The sequence below is a fragment of the Dothidotthia symphoricarpi genome (genome assembly GCF_010015815.1).
Source record: "Dothidotthia symphoricarpi CBS 119687 unplaced genomic scaffold P153scaffold_9, whole genome shotgun sequence".
In the NCBI taxonomy this organism is placed as follows: domain Eukaryota; kingdom Fungi; phylum Ascomycota; class Dothideomycetes; order Pleosporales; family Dothidotthiaceae; genus Dothidotthia; species Dothidotthia symphoricarpi.
The window spans coordinates 316,371-341,512 of NW_022985016.1; the positions used below are offsets into that span (position 1 = coordinate 316,371).

At 49.1% G+C, this 25,142-nt stretch overlaps 8 protein-coding genes and 1 non-coding gene across 9 annotated transcripts; 4 read left to right on the forward strand and 5 right to left on the reverse strand.

Moving 5' to 3' along the window:
* Positions 1 to 177: 177 nt before the first annotated feature.
* P153DRAFT_396131 (uncharacterized protein) lies at positions 178 to 2,483 on the reverse strand. The gene is made up of 2 exons (XM_033671455.1): positions 2,057 to 2,483; positions 178 to 1,920 (listed from the first exon to the last, which is right to left on the reverse strand). Exons 1-2 carry the CDS (start codon positions 2,066 to 2,068, stop codon positions 649 to 651), a joined length of 1,284 nt encoding a protein of 427 aa, XP_033524175.1. The 5' UTR covers positions 2,069 to 2,483; the 3' UTR covers positions 178 to 648.
* Positions 2,359 to 3,145, reverse strand: P153DRAFT_224081 (uncharacterized protein). The gene has a single exon (XM_033662647.1). It carries the CDS (start codon positions 3,105 to 3,107, stop codon positions 2,649 to 2,651), a length of 459 nt encoding a protein of 152 aa, XP_033524176.1. The 5' UTR covers positions 3,108 to 3,145; the 3' UTR covers positions 2,359 to 2,648.
* An 8,473-nt stretch (positions 3,146 to 11,618) lies between these two features.
* On the forward strand, positions 11,619 to 13,388 carry P153DRAFT_375432 (alpha/beta-hydrolase; the record flags this gene model as incomplete). The annotated part of the gene is made up of 3 exons (XM_033669587.1): positions 11,619 to 11,732; positions 11,792 to 12,171; positions 12,221 to 13,388. The coding sequence occupies 3 exons, from the start codon at positions 11,619 to 11,621 to the stop codon at positions 13,386 to 13,388; spliced, it is 1,662 nt and encodes a 553-aa protein (XP_033524177.1).
* Positions 13,389 to 14,043: 655 nt separating this feature from the next.
* On the forward strand, positions 14,044 to 14,685 carry P153DRAFT_366303 (uncharacterized protein). Its single transcript, XM_033668023.1, has 2 exons — positions 14,044 to 14,244; positions 14,373 to 14,685. The coding sequence occupies exons 1-2, from the start codon at positions 14,097 to 14,099 to the stop codon at positions 14,591 to 14,593; spliced, it is 369 nt and encodes a 122-aa protein (XP_033524178.1). The 5' UTR covers positions 14,044 to 14,096; the 3' UTR covers positions 14,594 to 14,685.
* A 309-nt stretch (positions 14,686 to 14,994) lies between these two features.
* On the reverse strand, positions 14,995 to 16,504 carry P153DRAFT_290010 (DUF1688-domain-containing protein; the record flags this gene model as incomplete). The annotated part of the gene is made up of 4 exons (XM_033663689.1): positions 14,995 to 15,635; positions 15,689 to 15,862; positions 15,927 to 16,248; positions 16,349 to 16,504. 4 exons carry the CDS (start codon positions 16,502 to 16,504, stop codon positions 14,995 to 14,997), a joined length of 1,293 nt encoding a protein of 430 aa, XP_033524179.1.
* Positions 16,505 to 16,996: 492 nt separating this feature from the next.
* Positions 16,997 to 19,835, reverse strand: P153DRAFT_375435 (uncharacterized protein; the record flags this gene model as incomplete). Its single annotated transcript, XM_033669588.1, has 4 exons — positions 16,997 to 18,350; positions 18,398 to 18,735; positions 18,783 to 19,270; positions 19,319 to 19,835. 4 exons carry the CDS (start codon positions 19,833 to 19,835, stop codon positions 16,997 to 16,999), a joined length of 2,697 nt encoding a protein of 898 aa, XP_033524180.1.
* Positions 19,836 to 21,168: 1,333 nt separating this feature from the next.
* On the forward strand, positions 21,169 to 22,027 carry P153DRAFT_385025 (lytic polysaccharide monooxygenase; the record flags this gene model as incomplete). The annotated part of the gene is made up of 3 exons (XM_033670389.1): positions 21,169 to 21,497; positions 21,546 to 21,777; positions 21,845 to 22,027. The coding sequence occupies 3 exons, from the start codon at positions 21,169 to 21,171 to the stop codon at positions 22,025 to 22,027; spliced, it is 744 nt and encodes a 247-aa protein (XP_033524181.1).
* Positions 22,028 to 22,348: 321 nt separating this feature from the next.
* On the reverse strand, positions 22,349 to 22,447 carry P153DRAFT_t61. Its single transcript has one exon. It is a non-coding gene; the product is annotated as a tRNA-Ser (tRNA).
* Positions 22,448 to 22,851: 404 nt separating this feature from the next.
* On the forward strand, positions 22,852 to 25,037 carry P153DRAFT_366307 (ubiquitin carboxyl-terminal hydrolase-like protein 22). Its single transcript, XM_033668024.1, has 6 exons — positions 22,852 to 23,115; positions 23,165 to 23,395; positions 23,448 to 23,537; positions 23,594 to 23,925; positions 23,982 to 24,401; positions 24,458 to 25,037. Exons 1-6 carry the CDS (start codon positions 23,010 to 23,012, stop codon positions 24,797 to 24,799), a joined length of 1,521 nt encoding a protein of 506 aa, XP_033524182.1. The 5' UTR covers positions 22,852 to 23,009; the 3' UTR covers positions 24,800 to 25,037.
* The last annotated feature ends 105 nt before the right edge of the window (positions 25,038 to 25,142 follow it).

A 25,142-nucleotide genomic window follows, 5' to 3' on the forward strand; every position in this document is an offset into this window, starting at 1 on the left:
TGAGTGGTGTTGTGACTCGGTTGGCGTGTTAGACTGCGTGATGATGCCAATGACAGAAAGCTTTGATGAGGTAGAGCATTGGTGAGGTAGAGCACCGTGATGGTGCTCCACCAACCGCAAATGACACCATGAGCACCTCAATGAGCAATGTACATCATAAAGGAACAGTTTAGAAGTTGGATAAAGTCATCATTTTGAATTACACATCCATCGCATTCACCATGCCATTGCAGATTTCTGCGACATCGGCCGTTTCGCGTCATATATTGTAACGCACATCCCATCGCCCGCTCGAAGACCCCGTAAAACACCAGGCCAAAGTACAAAACCCCCAGTCTATGGTTAACACCCACTGTTGAAACAACGAAGAACGCTCGGGTATATTGGAACGGGGTATAGTATAAAGCCGGGTCCTGCTGAGATGAGGCAGCATCGCGCAATAGTGAAGAATTAAAACACACGGCCGTTGAGACAGATCATAGAAGGTGCCCTCAAAACATGACGCCCCAACTCCAGTACTCAAAACGCATGACAAGGAAATAGAAAAGATACGCTAAAACGCATGATAAAAGGACAACACGTAAGAAGTACTGATTACAAGAAAGTTGACAGAGATGAAAGGTTCAAAGGAATAACGTATGGAGTCGCTCACCCAAATTGCTTGATGAGCGTATGGAGAAGGCTGCAGAAGACGGTGTGCAACTCTACAAAGAAGTTCTCTTGGCCCACAATCTCAGTCAGGCTCTTCGCCTTCATTAGGTCGCGGGACACACGAGGGAAGCCATCGGGATCAAGCTTTTTCGCGGACAAGAACGACGACACAGGAGTGATGCTACGAGTGGGCAAGCTGGCCCCGGACGAGAGTTGTCGCTCCTTCTGAGATGACATGAACATGGACGGCATCGATGATGTGGCTGATGCAAGAGAAGCGCCAGACATAGCAGTGGACGGACGAGATGGGTTTTGCGAGGCAGCGCTTTCACGTTCGGTAACTCTCTCGGCCAGCGCAATTATACGGTTCGCAATCCCCTGGAAAACCTCGGTGATCTTGACCATGGCCTTAGTTGCTCGTCGACAATCGCGACCGGCCATCGCAATCAGCGCATACTCCCGAATTGATCCGCGAGCTCTGGGGTCTTGGACTCGGAAGACGTATGCGATTGTGTAGCCGGCGACTGAATCACCAAACATGATGGGTCCAGAAGCCTTGCTCATGGGCAACACCTCGGTGGAGAGAGTGCGAATACATGTGCGTCGAAGCGTAGAGTATGTCGCGGGTGATTGTGGCTGACTGGTGGAGATATAGTTCAGGGTATGTGTGTGCATGTTTCTAGAGAGCATTGATGAGGCAGCAACCGAGTTGCGGTAGGAGCTGGAGGCTGTACTCTTGAACGACTTGGGCTGCTCTGTGTCTGAGACGTCCGAATCTGTACTGCTGACGTCGTCACAAGCAATGGAGCGGCGCACTGGGTAGTTTTGGGAGCTCCGCAGCACGGGACTGCCGTTTCTTCCTCTTCCGTCTTTGGAGGGGCTGCCAGGAGCGCCATTTGGGATCTTGTCGCTGTACTTTTTGGGGACAACCATCTGGCAATTCTCGCACGCGTCAGACTCGGAGTCGAAGGTGTTGCTTGGTCTCCTTCCGCCAAAACTGCTGCCAGACGACGACAAGCTGGGAAAATATGGGTTGTTTGTGGACGAGGCGGGGCTCGTGGGCGGGCTTTCGAGGGGCGAGATGTGTGGTAGTCGTCCCAGCCCTAGCGATGTGGATTGATCGTACAGTCCATTGTAGGGGAAGGCTGAGAAGGGCTCCTCAGTGGGCGGCGTAACGCATGGATTGCACGTCGCGCATGGCGATGTCGAGGCTTGGGTGCAAATGATAGACGTTGGACCGTGGGTCTCGCAGAAGTGGGCCAGCGAGATCTGCGCACGCTCAAGTTAGCCATGGTTCCAGCAGCCTAGAGCGCGTGACCCGCGACAGAAGAGGAAAGAGGGTGTCTTGACGGCGCCGCAAAGCTTGTCTGCGCCGTCCTGGAGAGTTAAGCGCGCGGGAACATACCGTAAAATCCATTTTCCTACTATGTCTTATCTTCACAGCCTCATGATGTGCGGGTATGCGTCGTGGTGGGTCGGCGATGGCGGCTCAGCTGACGAAGAGGCCCCTGCTCGCTTGGAAAGTGTGCACCAGGAACGTCGTAGTGTATTATGACGGGCGCTGTGAGTGGTGAAGGCAGATATGGACGCCAGGAACCGGATCACAAGTCTCAGAGGCGGGAGGTATGGCGGGTCGCGTGGTGGTTGTGGTTGAGTGGAGGGTGTGACCGCAAACGTCTGACCGGGTTGAACGGGGCTTAAAGAACGGCTTGCTTGCTGCACTCGCTAGCACTGCACTCAAACTCTACTCGACGGAATGATGAGGAGGACAAACAAGACACCCTACGTCGAGGGAAACAGCGGGATTTAGCCCTCGAACATGAACGTTAGCACTTGCATGTAGGTGCGATTAGCACGGTAAGCTAGCAGGGGCTTGACCGTAGGTTCAGCCAACCGACCATTACACAATACGCCGTTGTACGGTTGACATGTGGAAGAGGGCGACGAGGGTTACATCTTGTAACCATTGCAGCCACGCAACTCTGCCTGATACCGTTTCAAAAAGGCGAGCTCGTGTCGACAGCACTCTCACACAATCGTCGCCGAGTGCTCGTGTGCGACAAGTAAATGCTGGATACGATTCCGATCCTTGGCGGGGCTTCCTCGCTTCTCGCTTCCTCGACCTGCTGCAACCTCGCCCAGTTGCATTCGGCCGTTTTCTTACACGTAGCCAATGACGCACCCTCACCTCGATTCGTCAAACTTCCACCTTGTGTTGTTGTGTGCTTCCGATCATGGTTGCGACTGCCATATTGGGACGGATCTGCTCGATTACTGTCGAGCCGTCTCCAGTTGCCCCTGAGATTGCACGTCATGCTGCGAAACTCTCCAGCCTCCAACGAGATGACACCCAACTGACACTCCGTCATTCTCCCCTCGTGTTTCGGCTGAAAACACGACCTGTCATGCTGTCTCCGAACTCTAATTTTTGCGTCTGCATGGATTCGCAAGCGCATGTCTTCCCTGTCCAACCACAGGATGCCTAGTCCTTGCAACCGACGTGAACAATGCTCGTATCCTCTTTCGTGCTCTGGTACGTGGTGCTCTCCGCTGACTAACTCGATGCTTCCCAAGCGCCGGTCTCACCAGCAGTTGGCCGAAGTGCTCCACGTCTGCCCCACGATGCTCCGCGATGCTCCACCACACATGACATTCCAGGTCTTCCAGAAGCTGTGCACGGTCTTCTAGAAGCAGTGCACGAGCAGTGTGGTTGCCCAAGTGGGCCCTCCAAGCCACGCAAGTCAACAGGACAGCCACTGCTTCAACAACCGCTGCAGGGTCTCTGACTCCAAGCTGGGCTTTAATGGTCAAGGTTCTGGGCTTTGACTAGTTTTCACAACAAGCAATGTCGGAACAATGCGGAGAATCTGGGGAGACGAGGAACTTCGTTCCTTCCGCCCGCGCGTCGGCAATCTGGCAACAACGAAAAAACAAGCACGAGTCCGAAGGCGTGGATGCCCAAGTCCAGACCAATTGAGCTTGAGGATCTTGCACAATAAGCTCCTTCTTTTGGCATCAGCTCCACCGACGCTTGTTAATTACCATGGCAGGCTACCTTAGTCGCCGTTGAACGCGAAATCTAGTCTCCACCTAAAGCACGCCTATGAGCAAAACGGTACGTAATCGAATAATCCATTTACACCAAAACAGACAACTAGCAAGCGAGAAGTTTTTCCAGAGGCCGATTCGATACTGTCAACATCCAATAGATGCAGGAGAACCCTTGTTACTAAATTCTCACTGATCGCAAAAGTTCTCATGCGTACTCATCATCGTACTCATCATCATACTCATCAACAGCCTCATCAACAGCCGCTGTATGGACTCAATATCGCAGCCTATCACCTTCCCATAACGGACATCCTCCCGCTCGCTGCACCTTCAAACACACCTAGCCTCATCGGATTGCGCTCACAACAGCATCGAGATCTGTTTGAGCCGTATGCCACTAATGCTGGAATATGGATGGTCGTCTCATACTAACGTCCTTCTATGCCGTCCTCAGAACCCGTTCGTAAGCGGCAATGAGTGTTATGCAGACACCAAGATGTATTCGGCACTGATTGGCAGGCAGGCTTACGCCTTCCAGGATAAGAAAGAAAGACTTGAGAAGCAGACTGGTTTGACTATACATCCCGGTAGTAACTTCGAACAGCTCTGGTGTAACGTGCAGACCATAGCGTCTGCCTCATTGTCTGCATGATAAAGCAGTAATTGTAGAAGCACTACTTTCGTAAGTCCTACCTTTCTTGTCTAGTACGTGAAACTAGATCTGGTACGGGTACACGATTGCCGCCGTATTCATCTACGATCTTTATCCAGCGCCAGACGTCGATCGACTTTGATGAGGACCTAACCATGGTACTTGATTGAAGTACACGCAATCCACCACCTATCAATGTTAGTAGCATCCCCACTAAGTGTCTAGCCAGGCATGTCTTGTTCGCGGCTTTGACGAATACGAACCAAATCCGTAACCTCTCTAGACATAAAAAGTGGAGCATAGCTCATACTTGGGAAATGGATCACCGCACCCAGACAATGTACATGGACGGGTCTGTGACTTACCTTCCACAACACCTCATGCACCTCACATAAACTTGCCTGGCCCATCCTAGGATCTCTATACTCCTCTTTTTTGGGTTTAAAGTTGTGGTTGCCTTATTTTCACAAGATGCAGCTAGATACATCTCCACACTCCACGCGCTCTACCTACTGCAAGGCCTGAGCCTGCGCGCTTTGCCGATTACCACCGGAAATGGCAGAGTAGTGTACAGTCCCAACAGCATCGTCACGATCGCTGCCGAACCGGAGAATCGGCATCTACGCATCTGGCAAATCTACCTGTGCGCGCCACAAACGTTGACTTCGCCGCTGATCGCGGTCAAGAGAGTTAGCCAATCAGAAGTGTTCGACTTGCAGCTGTGGCGGGCATAAATTCTGGAGCTCGATTTATCCGGGCCTGACTCGTTGTATGGCTTTCGACAGGGATTTGGTATTAAAGGTTTAAGGCGTCGACTGCAGCTTGCTCGCTCATCCTTGTAATTAATGTAGCATGTCAGACTTTGCGACGCCGATGTCGCTGAGGGAATATACCGGACGGATACCTGTCCCGAATGTCTAGAACGATACTACATACATATTCTTATATAGAGACCTTCTCTGCAATCGTCTACTCTTTAGACATGCCTAGCAGAACTTCTTAGTGCTCTAGGACATGCTACGAGTAAAACTAGGGTCGTGTTACTCATTTTCTGTGAGCATCAGTTCTCGGATAACTCAGTACCCACCTCATAATTCTTTTCTTCCGCACCTCGCGCACACGTACTGTGGTACCCCCTAGTAGTCTTCCCAGATCACCTCCCTGCACGAACGAATTCCAGCGAACCAGGAGGTCTGCTGTAGTCTCAAGAGCCAATGAAAAATGTCCCTTCTTCTTAGTATATTTGTGAAAACTTCTGGGTGGTACCACAGTACAACACATCCTCTCCCACACCTGTTGTCATGTTCCTGCGTTTTCCTGGCGCTATACCGCATATGTGTTCCGTGGACGTAGCAAGGCCGCGGCGTCCATGTTTACCGCGTTAAAGCGAGACGCCGCCCTGTCGTTTTGTGTGTGTATGCAGATGCCCTAGAATACGCCGAGATATGTCGTGTCATGTATGTGACTGCATGGCAAGAGATAAATGTTGAGTTTGTTCTGGATTTGGGGATGGGATGTGGAATTTAGGCGAAAGACGGTTCATGTTGTTGTGTTGAGGGTATGTTATGTGGGTTGGATGATCTAGGTGGAGTGAGGCACTACGCTTGAGAGGGTGAAAATATCCGCTGCAAACGCGTTGGTGATTGTTTGGGTACGTCCGGAGGTCATACTAGAGTGTGCATTCTTTGTACCAGTGACAAGGTGCGTGTATTGAAAATCCTCACAGACCTCTTGTGAGAAGACTGAGACCCGCCAGCTCTGCCGTATGGCCCCCAAACAGCTTGATATGCTGGAACATGAAAACGCCTGTACAGTTCTCAAAATTTGACTCACGCGTAGCTGATCCTCAGCATACGCTGTATGTACGCAAGGCTTGCCTGTTGCGCTCTCGTCTGTCACTCTCGCTTCTCGCTCTTCCCAGCGCGATGATCCGACTCATCTCTACATCTCCATCTCTCAGGCCTTATTCATGTCCGATTCAGGTGTCTCCGTAGAAGGCACCGGGATCTCATCTGGAGTCGACCGTGTGGGCGTCTCAGGGCTCAACTGCGCATACGACATCGCCGTAGACGCCGGGCTGGAATACATATGGGTTGCGTGCTGCGTCGCCTGCATAGCTATTGCTCTAATCAGCAAATGCTATCTCGAACAAGACAATACCAGACGCTCACCTTGCATATCACCCAGCGCCGTCTGCAGCCCATCCCACAGCATCTTGACCGCCATACAGAGGTCTTTGCATCGCAGTCCCTCGTGAAGTATCGTCCAGCGCGAATCGGTACTGAGGTCATGATACAAGATAAGATTCGCTTGCCAAGCACCGCCGTAAGTGGAAGTGATGATGTCAAAGGTTTGTTTGTGCGAGATGACGCCGCGGGCGCTGAAGAGAGCACGGGCGTCGCCTGGCAGAGCGTCAGTGACTTGTTTGTATATGAAGTGTTGGGGATGAGGTACTGATGATCATTCCTTTTGCGTCCTTAACGTATGCCAGTTGCTCGCGGTGGTTGCGCACGTCTTCGGGTGTCATGGTGAGTGATGAGGGTAGCAAGATATGGCAGGAATATACGGGGGATGAATAAAAGACGGGTCAAGTGTGAGAATGCTGTTGCGAGAAGAGACACAGGGTATATATGCAGACGTTACAACGGGTGGGTTTTAACAACGTGCGGGCGAGCAATTCGGTGGAACGGTGTTTGCTGAATAATGGTGAAAGATACAGATCAGAAGGGCGGGGAGCGGCCAGCAGGTGCGAGCAAATAGCTGACCTAACTCTAGCCTCTTACCTCACCACTTGAGAACAACCGAGAAATACACAAAGAAGCTACGAAAGAAGTTGGAAACTCATGCAAGACCGCAATTCGAAACCGCAAGGATGCTCTTCCACACCAAGAGCAGAACATGGCAAAACCTTCGCCATCTTGCAGTCCTGCAGATCTCTGGACATATTCAAGCCTCGCTCGAAAACATCTATTCTTCTTTCAAGACTTTGAAACTCGAACCCTCATGCACCCTTTCCACTTCAATCCTGCGCTCCAAACCAACCATAAAATCATCCACCTCACTTTTTGTTATCCATTTTTCTTCATCAGTATGAGCGATCGTCTGCTCGTCGCACTCTCATCGTTGTTTGCTGCATCTTGTCCTCCAAAAGATTTCTCTCACTGATCTTCCCGAGCGGCACATAAGATCCGTGATTACCCCCTCTTACTAACAACGATAATTGGTAGAAGAAAAATTTACCCAAGTTAAGGAAGAGGAGTTTGCGATAGTGAGGATTAGTAAAATGTCGCATTGCAAGGCTTTCAAAGGGTTATAACTCTTCTTTGTACCCTCGTCCTGGACATCGACAATCCATGACCAGAAATTCGCGTAGTACTTGCTCTCCAACTTAGGTAAATAGCCGTCCCCTATATGGCGAGGACTTTCTTCCCTCAGCTCAGGGTTTCCTCCGTTTTTTCTGTGTCGATTTGCGTCGCCAGATGTCTAGACCATGACGATATAGTATTGGCCAGCCATGCGAATGGAAACGGGGTACTGTACAAACACATCGCTGTCTATGAGTAGCATCTAACGTTTGGCGGACGTACGGCATTAGCCTGCGGGGGTTCGGACTTCCGCAACGCGACATCGTAACGGTCCTAGTTACATATACCGAGGAGAGACGGTTCCACAAAAGGAACAGCGCGTTCGTGAGAGATCAGGTGAATATTCTCTGTGTATTAACAAGACATAAGACTGCGCATCTTCGTGTCGAGAGTAATAGAATCTGAGGCAACCTGCACAGCTGTTCAATCTGAATTGGCATAGTCATGATCTCACCTAACACATGCCACATTTTACTACAGCTGACGTGGTCTTACAGGTCACGAATAGCATTGGATCGTGGCTGCCGTGGTCTTGCCTGTTGTCACAGCAGAACGCCAGTCATGCATGCTCAGCCTCGGCTGTCAGTTGAATGTAAGGGGGATCCCTGCTTGTCCTCCAATGTCGCCAGCTCAACCACCATCCGCCTTCCTCTTCAACAACTTTCACCCTTCAGACCGAACGCGTTAGACAAGATGTTCAATGAGCGAATATAACCAGTTAGTGAGGCACTCTTGTAGAGACTCTGGCCCGAGCGTGGACAACTTTAGTGAAGAGATGCACAGCTCCAGAAGAGTGCAAACGAAGCTTACGCGAGCATCGCTTATCGATCAAGTAACCTTGTGTATGGTCCTTAGAGAGATGTACAGACGACACCCCTGCATAAGAATCACGTAATATGGCCACATTTTGATGCTTATCGTGGGTTAATTCTTGTGTTAGAGCGCAGTCTTAGCGCAGAATTAGTGTTCTATAAATAGCTAAATCTTTATATAAATTATTAAAAAAAGAGAACTTAAGCTCTAAATATATTAGTAATTAACGTTTAAGATAATCTTTTATATATCTTAGTAATATAAGCTTAAGTAAATTAATTACAGAGAATTTAAAGCATTTCTATATAACTCTGCTAAGCATCTTCCTAGCTACTTAAGTAAAACTGCAGAAACTTTACTATATTATAAGCTTTTCTATATAAGATTAGAGCTTAGATAAAGGTAGGCTTATTATCCTTCTTAATATTATCTTCTATAGCTATAAATAGGCTAATAATATAATCTATTATATTCTCTATACTATCTTTAACGCGCTCTTTAGAAGGGTTAAGCTAGGTATTAAGCTAGACCTTTACTTAATTAATTATAGTAAGCTTATTAAGATATTAAATAAGGAGTTTAGCCTCCTTATAATTAGCTAGGCTAGGTAACTATAGGCTAATATATATGTTAAGATAACTACTCTTAGTCTAATAGTTAGTAATTATCTTAGCTTTTATATTAAACTATACCTAAGTAGCCTATTAGAGAGCTGTAAAGATATTTATAAGGGGTATAGGATCTACGTAATTAAGCGTTTTTTTAATAAAAAAGTTAAGCTAGAATACTTAAAACTTAACCTTCTAGTTCTAAATAATACCCTAATTATAGGGCTAATACTAAGAGGTTAAATTAAGTAGAAAAAAGTAGATTCTGCTATAAATTATTAGCTATAGGCGTAGTATTATAAATAAGTTTAAAAAATCTATAAACTTTAAATAGCTTAATTAGCTTAAAGGAGTAGTTTTTAAAGGAGTAAAATAGTAGGCATTTTTTAATATTCCTAGACCCTAAAAAATCTAGCTACTTAGAGGCTGTAAATTTATTTTACTTATTTTATATAAAAGTACCTTACCTAATCTAGTAAACGCCTTACCTATTTAGGGTAAATAATAGGCGTTAGTAGAATATAATTAAAATACTAATATAATACGTTTATAGACTTAGGTAAATCTTAAGCTTATATATAAGCTATCTATAATACTAAACTACTTATAAATTACTTATACTTATATTATATTACCTAGCTAGTTACTCTTCTTTATATTCTCTGCTACTACGTTATATATAGAGAAGTTATTTAGTAGTAAAATAACTCTCTAGCTACCTATCTAAGCTATAAATAACTTTAACTACTTCTTTATAATTACTATAGTTATCTAGGCTTTTTTATTATATCTCTAACTATAGTTTAGGCTACGTAAGTTACACTTTCTTCTACTAAAAGCAAGTAGGTTATTAGCTTTACTAATAATTTAAAGAGGTAGCTTATTACTTCTATTAGTATTAATATAAAGAGTAATACTAATATAAGTCTTCTCCTTCTTCTTTCTACTCTATTTATATATAGCTAACGTAGTATTAGGTATAAGCTTTTAGTATAAAGCTATCTTATCTATATTATAGCAGTTACGCTTATTATAGCTGTTAATTTTAGTATAGATCTTCTCTATAGATACCTTAGCCTCTACCTCTAGTAGTAGCTTAAATAATACTCTCTTACTATACTGCTTATACTACTAAATATTATACTAGTACTTATAACTATAGAGGAAGTTATAGCTAAACTTTAGTAATAAACAGCTTAAGTATTTAGGTAAATAAGCCTATAACTGCTATATAATAGTAGCTATTATAGAACCTCTAACTATAACTTTAGATACCTCTATTAGTATATACTATTTAAATAAGGCCTCCTTAAGCACTAGATAATACCCTACGCTGTATTATTCTGTGCGCCTATTACAGGTAATAGCAGTAGTATTAGTAGTACTACTATTATTAAGGAAGGTAAACTTAGTAGTAAGTATCTTATAAATAATGCTTTAATTAATAAGATAGCAGAGATGCTTACTTACCTATACTATAAGTACTTACTGCTTTAAATTTAGGTATTCTTTAGTATATTTACAGATAAGTTATTACTTATTATTACTAATACTGTATTAGTAGACTGTAGCAGGATTTGCAGATTAGGCTATTTAGTATAGGATTTATAAGTAATTTTAAAAGAATAGTACAGAAGATTAACTAATTAGACTATAGGCTAAGTTAGTATAAGTAATTAAGTATTTATATACCTAATTACGTTGCGTAAAACTACTAAAATTAGCTCCTTAGAGCGTTATCCTAACTAATACTAGCTGCCCTAGCCCTCTGCTAGCTACTTATTATAAGTATTATCTACGTACAGGGCTAAGCATATTCTTGCAGCTGTATAGATGCTTATAGCTACTAAAAATTAGTAGTAGCAGGCATTTTAATGCTTGTGCTAGGGTGATTCTTATATTTAGGTGATTCTTAAGCGGGGGCTTCGTCTGTAGATGTCTCAGGATCTGTTCATAGCGTGAGCGCACGTTCTTTTCGTTAACGCCCTGCGCAGTAACTACCCCAATCATCGGGCAAGCAGTCTATGTTTATCCATGACCAGTACTGCGCCTTCCAAACGCGAGGGTGTACTTTTTAAATTCGCCCGTCGACCCTACAGCTCAGCCAATACATTCGCGATGCGATCGCCGAGGCTCTGGCTTGATGACGCCAAGATGAACAATGGGCTGCATGGAATGCAGGCGGGAAAACGTGGGGAACTTACGCTTCGAGTTAGAACTGCGGCCTAGACTATACAACGCGGGACAGTCTATAAAGTACGCCTAGTACCTGCGTTCTTGCCGTCCGGAATTACCAGCCGCCTGTAATCAACACTAGTAGGGTGTCTGAAATATGCCTCAGATCGCATCTTATTAACCCACAATTGCAGTTCCTGATTCTTTGCAGATTCGCACTTCTGCCGGCCACAAGCACTCTTAAGCTTAGGCAAAGGCCAGAAACGCCTGTTCCAGGCTTACTGTTGACTCCTCATCGACAAGATGCTCAAGATCTTCGGAGCGGTTGCTCTTCTGGGAGCAGTGTACGCGCAGGATTATTCATCTTTGCCGACTGTGGACCTTGGATATGAGATTCACAGAGCTTCTGGCTTCAATGTTTGTCTCACAAGATCAATTAATCAATGTAATGAACCGTAATACTGACACAAACGCAGAGCACAGGAAGGTTCTACAACTTTACTTCAATTCGATACGCAGCCCCTCCCCTTGGCGACCTTCGATTTGCCCCTCCCGAAGCACCGGCAGAGAACAGGTCGACTATCCAGAACGGTACCGACAACAGGATCTGTCCGCAGGCCAGTCCCGCCTGGCAAACAGTAGCTAGCTCGTTCATAACAAACCTTCTACTCGGCCAGCCGACCAACAACATCCCGCTTTACGTACCACCAGGCGCAAACGTAAGCAGCCCGATTCCAGCGCGGAATTTCCGTGAGTCTGAAGACTGTCTCTTTCTCGATGTCTTTGTGCCAGAGGACGTTCTCAGCGAAGCTGGTCGAGGCTTTGGCGCCCCAGTAATCGTGTGGATCTATGGAGGGTGAGTATTCTGTATTTCTGAACTGTAGTGGTTTTCTAACTATCTCCAGAGGTTATGTGGGTGGCAACAAGAACTACAACCCCGCTGGACTGCTTGCCGCCTCTGGGAATGCGTCTAACGGCGACGTCATCTATGTGGCCATGAACTACCGTCTTGGGGCTCTTGGATTTATGGCTGGACCGTCGTTCCAAGCTGAGGGTGGTGTAAGCAACCTCGCATTCTACGATCAGCGTTTCGCCCTGGAATGGGTTCAGAAGTACATTCATCTTTTTGGAGGTGACAAAAATCGGGTCACCGTCTTTGGAGAGTCAGCTGGTGGTGGAAGTATCATGCATCAAATCACGGCGTACGGGGGGCTAAAAGGCAAGGCACCGTTCCAACAAGCCGTTCCACAAAGTCCAGGATGGTCTCCGATACAGTCGAACGTCCAAACAGAGAACATATATCGCAAGTTCCTAAACCTGACCAACACCACGTCGCTGGCTGAATTGCGCGCCTTGCCGTCCGCGGACATCATTCGCGCTAATGCCCAGCAAGTTGCCTTTGACGCCGGCTATGGATCCTATGTCTATGGGCCATCGGTTGATGGAAATTTCGTACCTCTTCAGCCTGGACAATTGCTTGCTCAAGGCCGTTTCGACAAGGACGTGCGTGTCATGGTGGGCCACAACGCCCAAGAGGGAACGCTTTTCACGCCGCCTTACATCCAGACAGAAGCCGATCTTACTGCTCAGCTCCGAACAGCGTTTCCATATTCGCCTCTGGAAACCCTTCAGTATATTCAGCAAACCCTCTACCCAGCTGTTTATGATGGGTCATATTGGTACACCACACCTTATGCCCGCGCCAGCTTGATTATCTCCGAGGGCGTGTTTACTTGCAACACCAACTATCTTTCGACGGCGTACAAGAATGAGACTTACTCGTACCTCTTTGCTGTTCCGCCCGCTTTCCACGGTTTCGATATTGCATACACGTATTACGATGGAGGGGCGTTGTCTCCACTGGGAGTGGCCAACCGCACTGTTGCGATTGCACTCCAGCAGTTCATTGCCAGCTTTGCGGAAAATGGCCGTCCGGAGGCTGGTGGCATCCGGCAATTCAATATGTACGGATCAGATGCGAACGTTTTGGAGCTCAACTCGACAAACATCATGGAGATACGGGATAGCAATGCTAGCAAGAGGTGTGCATGGTGGCAGAAAGCGTTGTACTGAAGAACCCGGATAACGTGACCGCACAGGGTCATGTCATGAATGCTAATGAAGAATGAGGCACGATTCTCCGAATGTTTGCCGAGACTGAATAGAGAATAAAGTAGACCTCAACGATTCAGTGAACAACAATACTTAGCTTTTAGCTGAGTCTCAAACATTGTGTCATTAGCTGTGTCAGTTTTCTACTTGCATGCACTTGAGTAGTCACGCGCACATAATCTCGCATCTAGTTATTGGCCAATTTTGGCGAGTATAAAGCTCCGCGTAAGAGCACCAGCTTATGCAGGAGTAGCGTTTGTGAAGACTTCGAGGTTGACATCAAAAATAAAAAGTCTAGCTTTCCAACGGCCAACAGGTTGTCGACTTCTTACGCTCTTCATCCTTGCACTTCAACCAAATACAGTAGAGATAATCTTCGCTTATGTAGCACTCCCTGAAGCAGTGTGGACGTTCGAGCTGCAGAGATCGAGATGCAAAGTCGGATTGGCGAGAAGGTTTGCACAGGAGCTTGGATGCGCTCTAACTTAAGACGGGAGCTGTACGATGACGGACGGTGACGTCAGAGTGGAAACAACCGGAGCAACACCCGCTTCGTTTAAAGCTCTTGCACTTTGACCGAACTCCTCCACTCAAAACACAATTGCCATTTTCCACGAACAACGTCTTTAATCTCCCCAACCGCAACTTTCTCACTCACAAACCGTCGTCATGTTCCGATCACAGCTCGCCCGCCAGGTCCGCCTGTTCAGCACCTCCCCCGTCGTACGAAAGAGCCCCGTCGAGACCATTAAGGATGCCGCAAAGGCTGTTGACCGAACAATCTCGAATGCTGCTGTGAAGGGCATTGAGAAGAGCGGTATGTAACACCATTCTTGTTTCTCACTCTGCAAAGCTATTACTATCGGAGTGCAACTTTGACTTTGCTTGTCATATCTTGTTGCTGCTTATATATCCGAGTTTGGCTGGTACTGATTCGATAAACAGAGGATGCCGTCGATGCCGTCAAGGAGGCCATGCCAGAAACAAAGGGCGAGGCAAAGGGCAAGGCAAACGAGTTGGCCGGCGCAGCCAAAGGCAAGGCATCTGAGTTGTCTGGTGAGGCCAAGGGCAAGGCACAAGAACTGAAGGGCGAGGCCAACGCAAAGGCAAACCAGGCCGAGGGCAAGGCAGAAGAGCTCAACAACAAGACCAAGACGCAGTTGTAGACACGTGCTGAAAGAGACAGAGGAATGGAAAAAAACATATTGACATGGCCTGAGGAGCTTGGCTCGGATGCATAGTCGATTGAAACGAAGCGTCATGATACCTTCAGCATGGTGGATGGATTAATGCATCATCCTCGCACCATGGCTACTCCAGTTTATGAATCTCAATCTATTTCCAAAAACTACACCAACTGTTGACAATCCAGATGACAAATGTTTGTGATATTTGTTTCTATTGTGACATACATCGGCTTTAACGTGGCAGGCTACGAGCAACGCAGCCGTCACTTGAATACAACAGCCCCACCAGCTTGTGCAAGTAGAGCTGCTATCACATTTCACATTCCTATCTCATATCTCGTCATGTACATGTCCTCTATGTCCTCCCCAGCAACCCCGCCTCAAAACACAGTCCCATCACTCTGAATCAAAATCGGACTACTCTTCGTAGCCGGCCTCTCCCTCTTAGCGACCTCGCGCCCAGAAATCCACGTCCCAGCCTCAATAACCTGCGCAAGACTCAACTCAACGCCATCCAGCCTCTCCAGCACCATACTATGCAGCCTCTCGATCAACACCAGCGTCATGGCGCGCCACTCGACAATCACATCGTCTCCGGGGTGGAAAATGGGAAGCCCGTCCTTGGACCCCGCGCCCGCAAGTCCGCGCTCCAGCGCCTGTGGCCTCAGGGTCAGTGCGCCGAGGTCGACGAACAGGCCGCCGTTGCGGTACTCGGGGAGGGCGGTCAAGGCGGTGGTGTTTGTCCAGGGGAGGGAGAGGATGCGGGTGAAGGGGACCATGAGGGAATATGTGAGCCATTGGGTGAGTTTGTGGAAAGGCTGGATGGTGGTGGACTCGTCTGTTGCGGTGTCTGTAGTGGTGGTGGAGCCGTATTTGAGCGTGCTGAGGGGCCAGGCGTCGCCGATGGAGTGGCCGTTTACTTTTGTGCGGTCTTGCGGCCAGATGGGGATTAGCAGGGTTTGTAGGATGTCCCAGAGGGGGAGGACGTCGAGGGACGAGGGGGACGAGGCTGTTAGGTGGTCTGTAGTTTTGTGAGCGGGATGGTAAATATAGAGGAGGGGGGGGGGAACGTACCGACGAGATTCCCTGGCCGGCCGTCCTCGCCAAACACATCTGACATTGCGAGGAATGAGGACCCCAACTTCCTCAGCAAATCCGCACGTGTTTCGAATCCCGCCATGGGGTTCCCCTCGTCGACCTGGAGACCCTCTGCCAAAGCAGCTGTACTTAACCCTTCAAGTCCCTTGCCTAAATCCCGATCATTAGCACAGCACTCTATTCATCTCTTCAAGAAACAAAACAACAAACTCACCATCAACCCTCACTCCACCCGTCCCCTTCTGAAACGCGCCCGCCTTGAACATCCACAAACTCGCCACTGCAATCCCCTCACTACGCTCATACTTAAAATCCGACTTCGGCTCTTGGTACTGCCAGTGGTCCCCCGCCCCAGCATCGAGCAGCACAGACACAAAGAACAGATCAATCAGCCGACGCGTGGTTTCCACATCATCGACGCCCTCGGCTTTCCATTCAGAGAGGAGTCCAGCAACGCGCGGGATGCCGCCGACGTCGAAGTGCTGCCACCGACCGTGGGTGGGGATAGTGTGGTACTTGTCCGGGCCGTAGTCACGCTTGGGTGGTGATAGTAAGCTTCAAGCACCATTTTGAGGCCAGGTTGCAAAGAATTTGAACGGTATGTGAGTTTCCACGGATAACACAGCTGCAACTCACCTTAATGATGCGAGTGACAAAGTCAGCGACATCGTTCATGCGGTCTTCATGAACGTCGAAGTTGCTCAGTTTCCCCGCACGCGCCGCCTCGCCCACGATCTTAGCACGGTCGCGGATAGCGCCGAGGGAGAGCAGATATTTGACTTTGTCGTCCATGGTGATAGTTTCAGAGGTGATTTATTTCTAAACGTTGATTGCTACTTGCATGTCTGATATGTAACGTCGAGCAAAGATGGGGTATCAGTCACGGGCGGACCTCGGCGGCAGCCGATAAGCTTAACGTACAACATTGTAGTCATATACGGAGAAGTGTCGGGCACGTTAGAACTCAAATTGGAAGGAGACACTACATACAGACGAATCTTGGTGGAGGTGCGGGTATCAAAGGGGATAAGAAAGAGCGGAGCGGGCCCATGTTCGCTTCGAACGAGAGGAAAGAAAGGTAAAGTGAACGGAGACAGTGACTAAACGCGCAGCGCGGAGGTGCAGATAAACGACTCAGACGTATCGTGCTCCAAAGTAAAGCGACAAGACGTCACACTCCCAACTATATCAGATCGCGTTAAGTCCCTCGGTCATATCGAATCGTGTCGCATTGTTGAAGACCGTTCACAGCCCATTCATCCATCAAAACACAGATACCGACTCCTAAGGCACTGGCAACTTCGTTCCTGGGATTCTTGGGAACTCTCCTGGAACATGCAGATCGGAAACGCTAAAATCTGTACCTTGTCTCCGCATGCCTGGAAACGGCTCAGAAGCATTGACCAGTTCTACGGGAACCGGTCCTCCGTTGATTGTGTTTCCAGAAAAGCCTCCAGAAGCAAAGTCACTTCCGCCTAAAAAAGAAGTGTTGGTCGTTGAAGGTGTCGCGAGATCATAGTTGTCGTGGGGTTGAGATTGATGGAGCGGCCCGCTAGCAGCGATAATGGTTGCTGGATGTACGTATGGTATCTGGACGTTTTGCTCTGGAACCCTCTCCTGATTTGGAACAACACTGTTTCTGTAATCGATTGCTGGGCCTTGTCCAGTAGGGTACTGTTGTTGTTGTGAATCAAGGAACTGCTCTTGGTCCAGTTCTTCTTGTTGCCGAGCTTCACGTTCCTGGTTCTGTTGCTTTCTACGATAGGCTTCGGAAGCCAACGCCCCTGCTGCCGCTCCACCGGCGGCTGGTCCCATCCATTTACTGTAGTCGGTGTTTTGCCGTTCTATAGGAGACCGTCCGGTGTAAGAAGGCTGGTTCTCATAGGTTGGTGGAGCGGATGCGTATGGGTCGGCATAGGAAGCCTGGTTGTCGTAGGACTGTTGTGTATGTGGGTGCGGGTCTGCGTACGACGACGACGGATTGTAGTCCTGCGACTGTTGGGCACGAAAGGCGGGATGAACGGTTTCGTCAGCTTGGTAAGACGTAGTATCGTCAAGATACGTGGGGTGCACGCCCCGCGCACCTCCAGATGTGGTCGTTAAATCCTGACCGACCTCGGAGCTGGCACTAGAATGCGAACGAAGCCCTTGTAAGTTACGATTGACGTTCAGATCGCTTGGAAATCTCCCACCTGGACTTGGTCGCTGGGCTGGTTGCTCTTTCACGGCTTCGCTCACCATGGATTGATTGGCAGAATATGGCACGGCGTCTGCCTCATCTTCCTCTAGGCCTCCATCAGAGCTTGCGGAGCGAGCGCTGCCAACACTGGCGCTCCTAACACTAGCATGCCGGCGCACAAAAGCGTTACGTTCTTCGCCGCTCTTCTCTGTCAGGAATTTGATGTCATCATACCAGGCTGACATGGTCTCAAAGGTCTCGGCCCGGAATACCCAAGTGTGGCCACGGTGCATCGATCCAGCTTGGCGGCCTTTGATGACGAACTTGTGAGACGAGCTTCCAGGTTGGGAACGCGAGCCAAGCTTCTGGTCTGGGAGATACAGAGACATGACAGGAGGTTGCGTATATATGCGATCGGCCGACTTGAACTCGTGGATGTGAGTCGGCGACAAGACATACCTGCAATGCGTTAGATAGACAATGTGACTGGGTTTGTTATAACTCACCAGCCAGGTGTGTAGCTCTTAAGGTACTTGCTCTTCCTCTCTAACATACCAGCCCGAACCTCGGTAGTGGCTGGATGATGCTTGCCAGGATACTCAATATCTTCAAGTCTGCGCAGGGGTATGTCGGGATTGACGAAGTGAGAATCGCTTCGCACGAAACGGTTCCATTCATGATCCCTTGGCATTGCAATTGGGCCAGTACGCAGCTTTTCGATGGTTGAGTACATCTCGTCCGCGTCACGCTTCATGATGCTTGCAAGAGCGTTGTACGCCTTTTGGACCTCACCGACAACAATGGACTCCAATTCTCGCCCTGAGTTCTCCAGATTAATGTAGGCCTGAAAGTGTTAGTTGTTGGTTTGTTATGGTCAGTTTCATAACTTACCCTGTGGAGATAGTTCTCTTCGTCGATCTGCCGCTCGACCTGGCGCTCAACTCCCAGGCGTACCACATAAGGATCACCCTTGCCTGCGATGGCGGAGGGATCCGTATCGGCGACAGCCAATGCTTCCTCGAGGGCTGCCACATACTTCCTTGTCGTATCCTTCTCCTTCTCGACATTGTTCTTGAAGTCGCCAGAAAGGGCCTTGATTTCCTTGATCTTTTGCGCAAGGTCTGCTCGGAGGCCATTGAGTTGGTTGATGACATCTGTCTCGATATCCCTAGCCTTGTTGGCCTCGAGGATTGCCTGCTTGTGGAAGTCGCGGAGGATGCGATTGGCGTCGTTGAGGCCTCCCTCGGTCGCAAAGGCAGAAGGCATGTTGGTGTTGTTGACCACGTTGGACACCTTGAGCAGCGATTTGGCGCGGTGCTCGTACGAAGACGAGACCTCGCGGAAGTAGGCAATGAGGTCCTTGAGGAACTTGCGCCACGCTGTCAAATGTCAGTCTATGCAGGACAACAAGCAACGGGCCGACGTACTCTGGAAGCGCTCGGCAAGCATCTCAGTGGGAGTGCCCTTGGTCGGCACTGGCGTGTAGAAGACGCTGTCCTCCTTATGATGGCCATGTTCTTGGCCGTCAAAGGCAGCCCCATGAATGCTGCCGGCGCGCAGGCTCTTTCTGCTACTGCTGCGCTTCAGGCTCCCGCTCCTCTTGACCGATGATTTCTTCTTGAGCGTGCCGCTGCGCATTGGCGCCGTGGTCTGGCTATGCGCCGGCTGGTGGAGCGTCGAGGCCCGGGAAGCCCTGGAAGTGGACCGCCTCGGCGTCTCACCGTCGAGGATAGAGGGGCCTCGTGTGCGCGCATCAAAATCCTCCTCGAACCTTCCCAGGCGTTCGTGCTGTCCATATGCAGCGCCCGGGCTTGCAAAGTCGTTCACCCCAACGTCCAAGTGGGAGGAATCGTTGCCATAGCCTCTGCTCAGATGCGCGGGGTTGTCTATGCTGGGGACTGGCTTGTAAGACGCCGAGGGCGTTGCTGATTGCTGCGTCACCATGACAGATGTGCGATTCGCCCGTTACTGACGAGTTTTGGCAGTCAGAAGAAGTGGCTGAGGAATATATATATGTACATGTACAAAAGATGGAGAGAGCCCCGCTGCACCAAACCTGACGTGGTGGATCGCACTAAGGTAGAGGCGCCCGAAGAGACGTGCTTTCTGTGCTGTAGATCAGTGCTTGTAGCTCCCAATTTGTTGCTTGGGCTCTGTATAAGCGCGTCCTACTGAAACGTGAAATTCAAGTCGCAGCGCCTCGCCGGCCTCTGCGGCTTCAAAAAGGGTCTCAATGTAGGGTGATGTCATGCCTCCCCCAAAAAGTCATGTCCTAGGCGCTAACCCAAGCCGTCGTCATCTTGCACAATTCACACTCGGCTCACGGATCGGATGGTGCCGCTTGTACCGTTTTGTGTCACTTCTCCCTTTCTCCCATCACTCATCACTTACCAAGCACCCATCACATGCGACCTTGTAGCACTGCAGAACGCGCTTGCTCGCTCTCCATCACCATTGACAGATCGCCACGAAGAGGGGTCCAAGTGAAGCTTCCGGGCGGCCTTCCGAGTGCACTTCGCCAAGGCATCTTCTCGCAGAACACGTGGGTTCAGCAATGTGGGGAGATGATCAGCCGGGCGTCCCAGGATCCAGAGAAGTTCAGCGCTAGTCTGCCAACCATGCCATTCGACATTCACGTGAACGTTATCAACATGTTACAAAAAACAATTCATGTACCACCTAGAATTCAAGGCATCTGGAATACATGTAGGTTTATACACATGTGGACATTAACCGGGGTAGACCCATACTTCCCAGGCAGATCGTAATTAACAGCCTTCGACACAAAATCGCGGAACTTCGGTACGGCTCCAGATTGCTTAAATAACTGCCAAGCGCCTGATATGTACAACACCAAAGATTGGTTTGGTTTGGACTATGATGTTTCAAGAATATCCCATGACTGATGCCATTTATCCTGTCCCGCTGCCAATCGAGTTTAACCAAGTTCCTTCCCAATGGTGGATTCTGCAAAGAGCTGGACCCTATTTGGTATCGAGAAAATCCGGAAGGTGCTCTAATATGCTGGAGAGCAGGTAGGTTCACGTCGATATTTGATGTGGCAGTGATATATGAAGAAGAGATATTGCACCCGGACGCTAGGCCTAGGAAACAGCCATGATTCGCCATTGTAGTATGTCTAGGTCGTTGGATTGGGATGGTTACTGGAGTGGGAGAAGCATCTATAAAGACAGTCGTGACACAGACTGGGATAATCTTTCAGCCTACACATCACATTACACCGTTGTATCTTCGGAGCTCTACAAACTCGTCCAAAATGAAGCTCCTAACAACACTCATCGCCGTCCTGCCCGCTCTCTCCTCGGCTCACTCCATCGCCCAACGCGTTAGAGTCAACGGCCTGGACAACGGCGAACTAGTCGGCATCCGAGTCCCCACAAGCAACAACCCAATCCTAAGCGTGACCGACCAGAACATCGCCTGCAACTCGGGCTACTCGCAGCCCGTCTCCACCAAAGTCATCGACGTCAAAGCCGGCGACAAGGTCGGCGTGCAATGGGGCCATGTCATCGGCGGTGCACAGTACCCGAATGATCTCGACCATCCCATCGCTAGTAGCCACAAGGGACCTACCATCTTCTACATGTTTGTTCCCACACCTTCCTCCGTCTGTCCGTATTAACCAGCTTCCAGGGCCAAAGTAGACAATGCAACAACCGCCTCACCAACCGGCCTCAAATGGTTCAAAGTCGCTGAAGACGGACTCGACAGTGCCGGGAAATGGGGCGTAGACAGGATGATCGCAGCAAGCGGCTGGCAGGACATGACACTGCCTACCTGCCTAGCCCCAGGCCAGTACCTGCTTCGCGCGGAGATCATCGCGCTGCATTCTGCGAGTAGCGTGGGTGCGGCGCAGTTCTACATGGTGAGTCTCCCTGCTGTTTCAAGACAGTGTACCTGTAAGAAAGGCGCAGTGCTAATATGACGTCCAGGGCTGTGCGCAAATCAAGGTCTCGGGCTCGGGCACGACGACGGGGACTCCGACTGTTAGCTTTCCTGGTGCGTACTTGGCGACTGATCCGGGTATCTTGGTTAGCATCTACAATAACCAAGGTCAGCCGGTTGGAAACGGACAGCCATACAAGATTCCTGGACCTACTGTGTTCAAGTGTTAGATGGTGTTTCGTTGATGGGGTTGTATCCTGGGAGTATATTAGTAGAAAGAGATGACAAAGCTTGGTGAAGGTGGAGCTGAGATATCCATGTATTACGTTACGATGAACTGTCTTTATGTTTTATATTGAACCAGTACATGTGAAATTTATGAGACTACTGATCTATTTCTCGCTGTATCTCACACAGATTCACACAACTAGGCTTACCAAAAAGTTGATAGACTGTCCTGGTATAGTATATATAGTACATTGAAGCAAAAATGTATCCACCCCTGGTCACTTGCTTGATCCGAGAGAGGCTCACGGATGCAAAAAAGAACGCGACAACGGCAGGATTCGAACCTGCGCGGCCGAAGCCATATGATATCTAGTAGATGAGCTCGTTCGAGTCATACCCATTAACCACTCTGGCACGTTGTCTCAGACGTCCATAAAACAATTTTGAAATTAGTCGATATATATTGCTTCAAAACATTGAGCGAGACTCGTTACCACCATTCCCATACCCTGTTCCCAGCTTGTTACATGGTGTTAGAAAGGATCTGGCTGATGTGGGGTAGTCCAGGGCTGAGATTGCATCTACATTCGTTGAGAAACCCCAATTCCCATGTCGTCGGTTGACCGTCATGTACTGCTTGATATGCTGAAAATCATGTCAGCACTTTACTCCACAGAGTTTCACAAATATCCAGCTCTTTCCATATCGAGCAGGCCGGACGAGTCCCTGGTCATCTTTTCGTACAGTCGGGACGTGTGGGGCGGACCGCCTGCGCTAACTTGATCGTTTAAGCTTCATGCAGGTCCGAGAGCATAACCATTACACCATCCAGCCTCAGCGCGCCTTGAAGGTTAATCTCACTCACGAGAGTTACGTGGTTGTTTGCGCTTTCTGCGTCATGTAGGTTGGAGCAGCGACTGCAACATCAGGTCTTTGGCCTACTCAACATCCTGCCGCCCCTTCAGTCCAGCTCCGCAAGACGCCATGGACACAGCCGGCGCCCCCAAGGCGGCGTCGCCCAAGATAATCAAGAATGCTAAGGGCAATATCGTACCGAGTAGTCAGATGGCGCACATCGCGTATGGCTGTGGTGAGTGTGTGGAAGATCCGGGAGATGCTTCGCTAACGGTGAGGCGCAGAGCACATGGGCGAGATGATGGAGAATGCGCGCAAGCAGACCCTCCAGCACTACCGACTTATTCTTCACACGATACACGAGAAGCCTCGCATAATATCGCAAACATACATGTCCCCGATCGATGGCCAACCCGTCGTCTCGCTCCTCCCGCTATACCTCTGCCTTCAATGTCCCAGCATCATGACCGAGACCGACCGAGATCAGCATTTTGAGACAAAATCGCACTGCTTCTGTGAGTTGCAGCAGGATACACATGCCAAGGCCAGAGGCTAATGCGCGTGTAGCGGTCGAGTCGAGAGAAGCCTACATCTACTGTGGAAATTGCCAGGACTTCATATACGATCCAGCACTTGAGGTTATAAGGCTACAAAAGGGTTAGTGCCGACCCTCGCATCATTCCGTGGAGGGAGAGCTGACCGAGGAACTGCAGGCAAGAAGCGAAAGCACGAAGACACGACCACGGCCGACGATCACAAACTGGTAGTGAACAACTCCACCTTCCTCCCCTGTCGAGCGATTGGCCTGCGCGGGCTCTACAACATGGGGCAAACGTGCTTCATGAGCGTTATACTACAGACACTAGTACACAACCCATTCATACGAAACTTCTACCTCTCCGAAGGACACAAAACGGCCGACTGCGAAAGAGAAGCATGTGTGAGCTGCGCGTTGGACGAGATGTTCGTTGAGTTTCACTCAGCTGAGAAGACGGAGGGCTTCGGAGCAGTCAGCATGCTTATGGGGAGCTGGCTGGCAGGAGAGGTGAGTACTGCGGGATGGCGGAGGGTGAGATGGCCTCATACTAACTCAAATTGCAGGCCCTTGCGGGATACAACCAACAAGACGCTCATGAGTACATGCAGTTCATACTCAATGCGCTGCATTTGGCGAATGGGGGTTCTTCTGATTCGGAAGACTGCACTTGTATAGTCCACCAGACCTTTTGTGGGCAGCTCTCAAGCACCGTGACATGCGACAACTGCCGTAACGTCACAACTGCACAAGATCTGTACATGGACCTCAGTCTCGACGTGAAGAACCAATCCAAGAAACGGAAGCTGAATGCTGGCAACGCGGACGAAACGCCGCTGAACATTCGAGACTGCCTCGAGAGATTCACAGCCAAAGAGAAATTAGGGTCAGCTGAATACACATGTCGGAATTGCGACAGCCCGCAGAACGCAGCAAAGCAACTCAGTATTCATCGACTACCGCCAGTGCTATCAGTCCATCTAAAGGTACGAACAACTCCTAACCCAGCCCACACTAGCCATTGTTCTCTGACACCTCCCAGCGCTTCGAGCACACAAAGGCTCAATCCTCCAAAATCGAGACGAAAGTCGTCTTTCCTATGAAACTGGACATCTACCCATACACCACTCAATACAAAGAACAAGCCAAAGCCACGAAAGGTTCCGATGCACCCGGTCTGAACCACAACGGCCTCATTTACGAACTCTCTACTGTAATCGTACACAAGGGCAAGATGGACTCTGGACACTACGTCAGTTACTCGCGCGAAGGCGGTGACTGGTTTCTGTTTGATGACAGTAAAGTGGTGCTGGTTGGTGAGGCGGAGGTTCTTGCTGCGGAAGCATACCTTTTGTTCTACATGATCAGCAGCCTCGAAGTATGAGTATGCCTTTTCCCCTTTTCTGTTACTTGTATTCCATTTCATGTATCTTCTTTTTCTCTCAGGGCGACGGTTCTGCTGAACATCTGCCGATTGTCGGTATGTTGACGGAGATTAATAAATAGTGTGCGCTGCATTCTTGGCGTTGAACTGCGGGTATAGAGGACGGGGTATGCTGCTTCTTAAACTGGCCAAGTCGATGGCACTGGGTGGGTCTTTAGTAGGGAGAGAGTGCATAGCGTAGCAATTCACTCGATATACTCCTGATATTCCATAATCTTTTCCCTTTCCACAACTAAACTCTCCCTTTGTAAACATGAAGTTCTGGAACTCGTGACACACAACA